We start from the raw sequence: 11626 nt of genomic DNA on the forward strand, positions 1-11626 counted from the left end.
TTAATTTCTTTTCAGCATAACAGAATTCATTGTTTTTGCACCACACCCAGTGCTCCATGGAATATGTGCCCTCCTTAATACCCTCCACCTGGATCCCCCAACCTCCCACCCCCTGCCCCTTCAAAACCCTCAGATTGTTTTTGGAATCTGTATCTTTAATCAGTTCTCCAGGTGATTCTGCCCCTGGAGACCCTCTGTCCTGGACCAGCCATTTATCTTCCGCAAGAACTATACCTCCAGTCATTCATGGGGCCACCGTGGTCTCCAGACCCATCCCCCCCATCCAGCGGGGCTCTTCCCCGGAACACGTTTCAGTCCCCCAGCACCCCCCCCCCACAATGTGGCCCCAGACTTAGACACAATTTTCCAGTGTGGCCTGACCGGAGTGGAGGCCACCGGTCCCGTCCCTCCCTGAGCGGAAAACTAGCCTTCCAGCCTTTCACCTCCCATTTGTCCTCTCTGCTGAGAAGGACAGGACACTATAAATTGGGGTGGTGAGACTGGCAGGACCAGATTGACCAGGCCCCTTGAAGTAGGAAGTCTTCACGTCGTCTCACCCCTCGTCAGCCTTCTCCTTTTGCTAGGACGATGACAGTGATGCTAGTGGGAGGTAACATTCAAGAGGCGTGGTTCCAGGCACGTCACTTGCCCCCATTCACTGATCACCACAATCCTACAGAATCGGTACTATTACCCCCATTTTTCAGATGAAGCAACTGAAGCACCAAAGGATTAAATAACTTACCCAAAGGTACACAGCACATGCTCTCCAGGTGGACCCAGAGCAAGCGTGAATGCTCGTGGAGGGAATGGTCTTTACTTCCCAGAGGTCCTGCTATCAAATCCTACAGTGTAGATACTTCTGGTTCATGCACCTGCGATCTCAGCCTTTCCTGATGGCTAACTCCCCCCTCCCCGTCAACACTTAACAGTCCTATGTCCCACGCTCTCGGGGCAAGACAGCTGGTGCCGACCTAAGAAAGTAGAGCTAAGGTTCCTCTGGTTGATACATGTACTCTCCTGGGTGCGTGTGTGTGTACGTGCGTGCATGTATACATTTAGGTATACATAGGTGTATGGAATTTTTAAAGCTGAATTCTTATTTTGGAACACAAAACCATGAGAGACTATGGTCATAAATATCTATATATTCAAAGTAACCTTCAAAGCCAAGCTTCATGGCAGATCTGGTGGAAGAGATCCAGGTGCCACGGGAACTAAACGTTACCCCAGGGTCACATCACAGTAGTCTAAAGATGGCCCAGCCTGGGTCAGTCCCCTCCCCCGGGGACACCCAGGGTATGGAGGACACGTATTTGGGTCCCCTTTTTGGGAACCCCCAAAAGCCATAGGCAGAGTCATGAGCCAAGCTACTGAACGGCTCCTCAAAGTGCTGATGGAAAGAGAGAGAAATCCGGGGAGCCCTCTGAGACTGGAGGGGCAGAATGAACTATCTAGAATGTCCAGTGCAATTTGGGTTTTAGATAAAGAACGAATCATTTTTTAGTATAAGTCAGTCCCCATTACTGGATGGAGCATACTTATACTCAAAGTCTTTGTTATTTACCTGAAATACAAATTTTTCCCCTGGGCAGTCTACATTTCCATCTGTTAAATCTGGGACTGCCTGGAACTCCTCCCCTTCAGCTCCTGGGGAAAGAACATGAGAGACTGTCATGACAGTTGGCACTCAGCCGTGCCCGTGTCCCTGGGTGAGGTGGCGGGGTGCACCACCTTGACTGCCCTCCTCAGCCAGCCTCAGGGTGCCCCTGGGGCCAGGCCATGACGGGAGAGGTCAAAGAGGGGCCATCCTGGGGCACCCTACTGAGTCACACTCAGGCCTGACTGTGCCTTGGATCAGGAAGCTCCTTTTTTCAGAAGAAAACCAACTTCTTGAGAACTGGCCCTCCAGTCCCGAGAAAACTGGGACGGGAATCCCTCAAATGGTTTCCCATTGTCCCCACCGCCGTCCCCCTCTTTGTTTCTGCCTTATTCTTGATTATTTTTTTCTGATCACAAAGAAGCACGCAGGGGTACCTGGGTGGATCAGTTGGTTAAGCGTCTGCCTTGGGCTCAGGTCATGATCTCAGGGTCCTGGGATCAAGCCCCGCACCGGGGGGGGGGGGCTCCCTGCTCAGCGGGGAGCCTGCTTCCCCCTCTCCCAGTGCCCCCTCCCCCCTGCTTGGGCACTCTCTCTCTCTCTCTCTTTCTCTCTCAAATAAACAAATAAAATCTTTTTTTTTTTTAAAGATGCTACCATCTTTTTTTTTTTTTAAAGATTTTATTTATTTATTTGAGAGAGAGACAGTGAGAGAGAGCATGAGCGAGGAGAAGGTCAGAGGGAGAAGCAGACTCCCCATGGAGTTGGGAGCCCGATGTGGGACTCGATCCCGGGACCCGGGGATCATGACCTGAGCCGAAGGCAGTCGTCCAACCAACTGAGCCACCCAGGCGTCCCAAACAAATAAAATCTTTAAAAAAATAAAGACGCACACATCCAGAGTGAAAATTCAAATACCGCAGAAATGTCTAAGTTAGAAAGTCCCACCAGAGATAACTACCAGTTTGATGTGTCTTATTCCAGATTTTTCTCTTGCAAAAGACTGTGTAATTTCCATAGATAGGATTGTATTTTACAGACTGTTTGGAAGCGTACCCCTATATCCCATGATGTCAGGGATTTCTTTCCAGGCGGGTCTGTGCTTCTAATTCATTGGTTTAACTCGGCCCCGTTCTTTATCCGCATGGTGTTTGGTCTTTGGGAGCTCTGAGCCCCTCTGGGTGTTCGATGAATGGCAAATGCACGTGAACACAGCACCCAAATATTGGTATACAACGTTGGGTGCCATAGCCTTGCTGAGGGTGACGTGACGCCTCCCCCCGGGCATGGCAGGGGAACAGGGGTGTAGGGGGAGGATCCCTGAAATGAGTCCCGGAGGGTTAAGGACGTGAGGCTAGCTTTCTTATTGCTGGAATGCAGAGACCCACCTGCGGGGAGCCTCGGTCAGAGGGGTCCTGGGTCACTGCCTCCATTGGGGGACCCATCCCTGGGCTCCCCCTCAGGCAGGGGACTCCACTCTGAGCATCCCCAGTCAAGATCACCTGACTCCAGCTGCCGCCAAACCCCTGGGCAATGCCAAGAGCCTCCTGACCTCAAACGGGTTGGGTGACATTCACTTCCCTTCGCTGTCCTCCCGACCAGCTAGCTCAGTCATTAGGAAATGCCTCGGCGGCGGCGGCTGTCGCGGTGACAGCAGCAGGAAGACGTGCTGTCTGCCCAGCACCCGTGGGCGGTTCAGACCTGCTCCGCGGACGACGCCGGGTGGATGCTTCTCTCCCTGGTCCCAGCCAAAGTGAGTCTGGGGGCCTGGCTGGGGGCGGGGAAGGAGCGGGATCCCGCCAGCCTTTGGCTGAAACCAGAGTGGCACAGGGTGTGTGTGTGTGTGTGTGTGTGTGTGTGTGTGTGTATGGTGTCTAGGGGAGTGGTCACAACCAAGGCTATGGGGCCTTGCTTTGGGAACCCAGGAGGGAAGACCAGCTGCCTAGAAGTGTCCCTGCCCCGTGGGGCTCGCTGTCCCCAGGGGTGAGTGGAGAGGGGAGGAGGTGGGAACCGCCTGGGCTGCGGATACCCCCAGCCAGTCCTAACGGTGGGCTGCTGCTCTGAGGGGGGCACTGGGGGCTTCATGAGGTCAGGCCCCCACCTTGGGCCAGTCTGGTTGTCCCCCTGCCTCCCAAGTGGCTGTAGTCACAACCCTGTTTGGTGTCACTCTGAAGAGGGACACGACCAGGGTGAAGCAAGTTTCACGTAGTCCTTTTTTTATATACATGTATAAACCCCTTCACAAGGCAAGCTGTACAAATTTAACATATCTAGTTGGATTCTGGAGCTCCCGTAAGGTATTTTCCCCCATGGATGCTTGTTGAATCGGTGTCTCCGCACAGGTATGGGGGCTGGGATCTCCTCTGCCAGCGTCCTGCTCTCAGTGACTACGATCTGGACCGCCCTCCATGGAGACACATCCAAACCCTCACCAGAGGCGGCGGCCCCAACTCCCTAGGTCTCCCCTGCCCCAGCCGTGCAGCTTTGAACGAGTTACTTAAGCCCCGAGCCTCAGTTCCCTCATCTGTAAAATGGGGATAATATCTACCTCCCGGAGTTGTTGTCAGGGTTTCATGACGAAGGATGCCAACCACATAATTAGTGTTCAATAAATGGTTGCTGTTATAATCATTTATTATTAGCTCGACTCTGGTCCCACCTCAGCTAGGAAGGCTTTCCAGACCTCCTCTCCCAGTTTCCCAAGGCGCCAGTGGGGGTGTACCTTTCAGCACATAATGTCCATGTTGTCACTGAGCTAGAGTGAGCCTGAGCCCGAGCACGTTCCTTGCATTTCTCCTGCTGCCCTTACGCCAGCACCCCAGACAGAGGCCAGCCCCTGAGAAGATCTCAAGGATCAAGAACGAAATGGAATCAAGAGAAAGAGAGGAACACGAGGAGGGAGAGGGCAGGGAAAGCCCGAGAAAGGGAGGCGAAAGAGGGAGGTGAGTGGAAGGTGCGGGAGGGTGACACTGTCCAGGCATGAGTGACATGCTGCTTCCAAAGCACAGAGGAAGAAAGGATTGCCCAGGGAGGCCACCAGGAGGGACCTGGGATGTCCTCTGCATGCCTGGATCGCTTTTACTTTTCTTCCACCTCCAGAATTAGAGGCTCTGCTCCCCCCTCCCCTGCTCATCCCAAGGAGGGTAGTGTTCTCTGAGTCAACTAAATAGCTACCCACAACTCTTCTAATATTCTCTGCATCACCTATGGAATCTCCTCTCTCCCTCTCTCTCTGCCGTCTCCCTCTCTGTCACCCTCCCAGGTGACCTCAATCAAGTCTTCTCTGGACCCGGTGGGTCTGCTCCCCTATAAAACTAGATTTAACTAAATGACCTCCAAAGTCCTTCCTTCCCCTAGCATTCTGTTAACTATCTGCTTTAATTCTCTTGTCTACCTTGATACCTATTTCTCAATTACCCAAAAGACTTCAGCTACTAACCACCATTCCTCCTTTAAAAAAAAAAAAAAAGTCTTTTTCGAAAACAGTTATGCATGTCCACTAGGGTCTAAAGCTGCTTGTCTCCAATGCCAAAGCTTAGTAGCTAGTATACAGCAGGAGCTCAATAACTATTTGTTGAATAATTGGATGGGTGGATGACGGGTGGATGGATGGATGGATGCGTGGATGGAGGGATGGATGGACAGGTGGATGGGTGGATGGACAGATGGACAGACGGACGGATGGGTGGATGGGTGGGTGGATGGATGGAAGGATGGATGATGGATGGAAGGATGGATGGATGGACGGACGGAAGGATGGATGGATGGAAGGGTGGATGGACGGATGGACGGACAGACAGAAGGACGGACGGACGGATGGGTGGATGGGTGGGTGGATGGATGGAAGGATGGATGATGGATGGAAGAATGGATGGATGGACGGACGGATGGGTGGATAGACGGATGGACGGATGGATGGATGGAAGGATGGATGGACGGACGGACGGACGGATGGACGGATGGATGGATAGATGGATGGATGGACGGACGGAAGGATGGATGGATGGAAGGGTGGATGGACGGATGGACGGACAGACAGAAGGACGGACGGACGGATGGACGGACGGACGGACGGATGGATGGACGGATGGGTGGAATTGCTGCCATATGCCTGTGGGGCACTGTGAAATGCAGGGGGACATGTTAGCCGTTGACTTAAGAGAATTATGGTCTCCTTGAGAAAATCCCCGTTTAGCTGAGACAGCTGCCAGTGTGTTATGAAACAGAAATGACAGAAACCTTGGAATCACCATCTTAATTGTTATCTATTGCCCATCGCTTACCTAATCTCTCCTTGGAACTCTTGCCCAGTCTGCCCCAGGAGCCACAGATCTTCATCATCTTGTACAGTTATTCTAATACGAGGGGAGCTGCCCTCTGTCGGTGTGTGTGTGTGTGTGTGTGTGTGTGTTTAGTTATCTACATAATAAGGAACAATGGGAAGGAGAGGGAGGGAGAGGAGGATAAATGCTAGGAGGGGAGAGGCTTCCGCTGGTCTTAACAGTGATACCTACCATTTGTCAAGCATGTACTGTGTGCCAGACTCTTCCTTCATTAAATTAAATTAAATTAGCTAATTTAATAGTCTGAACAACCCAAGGGCCCCCTGATGGCTCAGTCGGTTAAGCACCCACCTTCGGCCTAGATCGTGAACTCAGGGTCTTGGGATGGAGCCCTGCATCGGGCTCCCTACTCAGCGGGGAGCCTGCTTCTCCCTCTCCCTCTCTGTCTGCCCCTCCCCCTGCTCGTGCTAACTGTCTCTCTCAAATAAATAACAAAATCTTTTTAAAAATACCCTGAACAACTCTGAGAGGAAAATGATATTATTAACCCCACCTGTAAGGTGGGAAACAGGCTCAGGTTAAATAATTTGCCTGAGGTTATACAAACAATAATGGGTATATCTAGGATTTGAACTCATTTCCAGAGTCTGAACCCTTGAAACCCCCACCCCCAGCCTGGAGGGCCACATGGATCACCCAGAGACCAAAGCTTGAAAAGCTCTTGGTGTTGCCTCCAGGGTCCCAGGTCCCCTATCCCCACCTTTCCATATTTTTGCTCCTTATCCCTTAGGGGACATTTTCAACTTGGAAAATGCATTGAAAACCAAGCCAAGAGGAGAGGGAGATTCCAGGAAATTTATGATTTGAGAAGCTGTGGTCTTTTCTAGTAACTGCTCCTGTTCCCATCGGGTCATCTCTTGGGTCTGGAGGCTGGCCCAGATTTCTGCTCCTGTTCAGGGGTCTTTTGTCTGCCTCCTTGATGGAAGAGAATATCAGTGACAGGTGATCACGGTTCCTTCTAAAGAGGCTGATCTAGAGGAGTTGAGGCCACACAGTTGTGATACGGAGGACTTTTTAAATTTTATTTATTTGAGAGAGAGAAAGAGAGAGCACAAGCAGGAGAAGCAGCAGGAAGAGGGAGAGGAAGAAGCAGGCTCCCCGCTGAGCAGGGAGCCCAATGCGGGACTCGATCTCAGGACCCCAGGATCATGAACTGAGCTGAAGGCAGACGCTTAACAACTGAGCCACCCAGGCACCCAGATACGGGGGACTTTTCGGCGAGGACACTTGGACCTCCCAAGCGGGTGTCTGCCTTCAAAGTCAACTCTTTGGGAAACTGTTGGACTTAATTCAACAATTCTGCCCTTGCTGAGAAAATCTTTGGGGTCACTCATTTGCTCCCCAATCATGTTTAACACTCACCCGGTAACTTTCTCACCAGGCTTGGCTCCCAGTGACCTGGGCCATTTCCAGCACACCAGACATCTCCTCGAAGGATGAAAATCTGCCTTTACCAAGGTTAATCAGCCTTGGGCGCCCAGTAAGAATCTGAAGAATGAGCAAGCTGGGGCAGGTGGAGGTCCGAGCCCACAGCTCCTGGCTGTGACTGCACAGAGGGCCAGCAGGCATTTGGATGTGTAAGTTCTGAGTTTTGTTTTCAAAGGAGTCATTGCTTTATGGCCACGCTTAGCACAGAGGAATGTGATCCACGGCTGGATACCATCCCATGGACCAGCCAGTCCCTGAGTCAGGATTGGGGGGGGGTGTTGGATAGAGGAGGAGCGGAGAATCTCCTGGAAAATGACTACTCCAGGACACCTGGATGGCTCGGTGGGTTAAGCGACTGCCTCCCACTCAGGTCATGATTCTGGAGTTCCAGGCTCAAATCCCGCATCGGGCTCCCAGCTCAGCAGGGAGTCTGCTTCTCCCTCCGACCCTCCCCTTCTTGTGCTCGCTCTCTCTCTCTCTCTCTAAACAAACAAACAGACCCACACTGGAAACCAGGCTGAGTCTGGGGGAGCATTGCTTAGCTGCCTGCTTCCCAGGGTGGGGTGGGTGGGGACACCTGGGTCCTCCCGCCTTCACTTCGGGCATCAAAGCAGGAAGAGGCGAGGTGGTGACCTCACCCAGCGGCGCCTGTCACGGCTGAGGGGAGGGTATCCAGCAGGCTACACCTGCAGCACATTCCATGCGCCTCGATCTAGAGTCTCAGAGGGGCTGGGGTTTCTCCTTATTGGTCTCCCAACCCCGCTTCCAGAAGCGCCCCCTCATCTCCTCCCAAGGGGCCTGGGCCCAGGGGCCCCCGTCTTGGTGTAAGTCAGGGAGGCCCCCTGGAGAAGACGCAGGGAGGCAGGAGACGGGAGGTGTGGGAGGCCCTGGGAGGGAGGGAAGGGCCTGGCCATGGCTCACCGCCCTTGTCTCCCGCAGCGGAAGGGCCTTCGCGGCGTGGCCATGTCCGAAGGGGAGAGCAAGGACAGCTCCGGCAGCGAGTGCCCCGTGTGCTACGAGAAGTTCCGCGACCTGGAGGGCGCCAGCCGCACGCTGAGCTGTGGCCACGTGTTCTGCCACGACTGCCTGGTCAAGTACCTGCTCTCCACCCGCGTGGACGGCCAAGTGCAGAGGACCATCGTCTGCCCAATCTGCCGCTACGTCACCTTCCTCAGCAAGAAGAGCTCCCGCTGGCCCTCGGTGCTGGACCGCAGCTTGCAGACCCTGGCCGTGCCCGTGGGCCCGCCCGACACCCTGGGCCACACGAACCCCCTGGCCGCTGCCCAGCAGGTGTGGAGGCCGGCCCCGAGCCAGGGCGCCCCGCCACCCTTGGACCTGCCGCCGGGCCTGGCCCGGGAGCCACAGATCTTTGTCATCAGCCGCCACGGGATGCCCCTGGGGGAGCAGGACAGCGTGCTGCCACGGCGCAGCCTGGCCGAGCTGTCCGAGGCCTCCCCGGCCCCCAGCTCCGGCCGGGCCTTCTGCTGCCGCTCGCGGGCCCTGCTGCTCATCACCCTTGTCGCCGTGGTGGCCGTGGTGGCTGCCATCCTGCCCTGGGTGCTGCTGGTGAGGAAGCAGGCCTGAGTGCTGCCCTGGGCTGAACTGGGGTACAGGGGGGTGCCTGGGAGGGGTGAGGCCCCTGGGGATGGGTGGCCTGGACGGCGTCCTCACCCCCCACTCTGCCTGCCGGCTCCCGTCAGGTCAGGGAGGCTGGGGGCTGATGATCCCTGCGATGGAGCTGAGCTCGGGGCCCAAACACCAACTCTACACTCCAGGCCAGGGTAGAAAATGGGGTGCCCTCCCCCGCTCAGAAGCAACAGCTGTGCCCCTGCCCCAGAGGGGCTGGTATCTTCTGCAGATACTCTCCCTTCCTCCAGGCAGGAACTGAGCAAGGTGGGAAGCTGGGTGGTCCCCTTCTTCCTGTGGGGTCACCAGCCCCGAGGCACCGTCCCTATCTGCTGGGTGACCTGCCTGAAGCCAGGTGGGGCTCTGTTGTGGCTGGAGGGGGGCCCAACGGCAGGACTCATCCAGGTCAGAATTCTCACCCAGGCCTCTCTAGCTGCCTCTCCGGAACCAATAAAAGGGGTGGCTCGGGAGCCAAAAGCACCTTGCCCATGATCTCAGCAACCATCCATGACCCTCACCGTTGGGCCAGCATATGTCTTCCCACCCCCAAGTCACCAGCCTGGAAGATCTTCACTGGGGGAGAAGCTGATCTTAGAGGCTGTGGTCCAGGATCTGTGGGGGACGTAATGGAAAAGGGTCATCCTGGGGAACGGGGGGCCGAGGCTAGCAAAGTGGCCCACAGAGCCAGAGGTCTCCCCCAGCCTCAAGGAATGGTTGAAAATTTGAGTCCTGGGGTTCTCAAGGATTCACCAGCAGGCAGGGCATCAAGGGAGAGCCCGATGGCCGAGACTTGAGTCAGTGGAGAACTATGTGGGCACAATTAAGCCCTGGGGGCTCCCACCTCCCTCCCAGCCCAGGTCCTCCTCCTCCTCATGATCCAACCACTCATTAGAGGTCACACCAGCTGGGCCAGTTTCCCCGGGGCGGATTCCCAGCTGGGCTGGGCGAGGACGGGTGGGGAGGGAAACAGCTGAACATGTCAGGGACGCCACTGTCACCGCACAGGCTGAACCCCAGATCCTGCCGACCCCGCCCTGGACAGTGCTGGGGCTAGGCGAGGAGGGCCACTCGAAGAGCCTCGGATCGGGTCTTACCTGGGGGGCGAGTACTTGCCAACAGCTGTTTTCTGTTTGCGAAGGCCCATAATCTTTATTTTGGGATTAAAAAAACAACAAAAACGTCCAACTCCTCTCTCAGGTGGTTTCTCACCACCTCCCCGGCGGGGGGGGGGGGGGGGGGGCTTGCCTCTTAGCTGTTTCCCAAACCCCTGTAGTGGTGCACGTTTGGGGACCCCTGGGGGAGGGGATATTTGGGCCCCAAGGAGGGCTGATTTAAAACACTTAACTTCTGGACTTCTTTATGCTCTTTTGAAGACCAGAGAAGACCATCGGTGCTATTTGGGCGGGGGGGGGGGGGGGGTGAATACAGGTGGATTTGTGGAAAATGTATTTATTATAGGACTAAAATGTTACACTTACAAAGACTCGAATGAGTCCTGCAGCGTTTTCATATTGTCCTGCGGTGATGTGTAGATGGTACTTCTTTTATTTTCAAAGGATGCCAAGCAGCTATTTTTTAAATAAAGGTATCTATTTTCTCAAAGCTTCCAGAGACGTCGCCAAAGCACGTGGGAAGCCCTGAGCTCTGACATTCTGGATAATTCACATTCGATGGGAGAGACAGCTCCCAAAGACACAGGCAAATGGGTCTTAAACATTTCGCCAGTCACGCTTGTGAAAGAAATGCAAATTAAAACTTCTGCGGGTATACCGTTTTTCACCTCTTTTCACCTCAAACGCTGAAAGATTCAAAACCCACTCTGGTGCCAAGGCTGAGGGAAAGTAGGGGAGGTGGTGAGGATGTATACGGGGAAAACCCCACAAAGGGAAATTTGACATTAGCGATCAAAACTTCCACTTTGATCCAGCAAGTCCTGTCCTAAAAATGTATCATCTAGATAGATGTGCATATATCCCCATAGAACATCTCCAAGAGACAATGGCCAATGGGATAAATGTGGTGTGGAACATTGTGGGAGGGAGGGGGAATAAAAATTCACGTTCTGATGTGCTTATGTATGCATTAAGAAATTGGGTAGAGCACGCAAAAAATTAGTAACAGTGATTAACCAGGTAAAGGGACGAGAAACTGATGGGACAGAATGGGGATGATTTTCCCTTTCCCTTTGAAACTTTTTTTAAAAATTCATTTAAGAGTGCGGGAGAGTACTAGACGGGAGAGGGTCAGAGGGAGAGGGAGAAGCAGACTTCCCACTGAGCAGGGAGCCCAACTTGAAGCTTGATCCTAGCACCCCGGGATCATGACCTGGGCAGAAGGCAGACCCGCAACCCATCGAGCCACCCAGGCACCCCTTCCCCTTGATACTTTTTGAAACAAGCAAATGTCCTACTTATTTAAAAATTAAAATGAAGGGGCTCCTGGTTGGCTCAGTCAGTTAAGCGTCTGCCTTTGGCTCAGGTCATGATCTTGGGGTCCTGGGATTGAGCCCCACATCGGGCTCTCTGCTCAGCAGGGAGTCTGCTTCTCCCTCTCACTCTCCCTCTGTGCTCACTCTCGAAAATAAATAAATAAAATCTTTAAAAAATTAAACTGAAAAATGCTATTAGAT

The 11626-nt window shown here is 53.8% G+C and overlaps 1 protein-coding gene across 1 annotated transcript; it reads left to right on the forward strand.

Annotated features, from left to right (window-relative positions):
• The first annotated feature begins 3243 nt into the window (after nt 1-3243).
• RNF222 (ring finger protein 222) lies at nt 3244-10381 on the forward strand. Its single transcript, XM_047707498.1, has 4 exons — nt 3244-3353; nt 7325-7520; nt 8311-8955; nt 9147-10381. The coding sequence occupies exon 3, from the start codon at nt 8335-8337 to the stop codon at nt 8953-8955; it is 621 nt and encodes a 206-aa protein (XP_047563454.1). The 5' UTR covers nt 3244-3353; nt 7325-7520; nt 8311-8334; the 3' UTR covers nt 9147-10381.
• The last annotated feature ends 1245 nt before the right edge of the window (nt 10382-11626 follow it).

This window comes from Lutra lutra, chromosome 16 (assembly GCF_902655055.1).
Source record: "Lutra lutra chromosome 16, mLutLut1.2, whole genome shotgun sequence".
Taxonomy (NCBI): Eukaryota; Metazoa; Chordata; class Mammalia; order Carnivora; family Mustelidae; genus Lutra; species Lutra lutra.

Excerpts from the sequence above, each read along its gene's own strand:
- RNF222 (XM_047707498.1), top strand. The coding sequence starts at position 8,335 with ATGTCCGAAGGGGAGAGCAAGGACAGCTCCGGCAGCGAGTGCCCCGTG.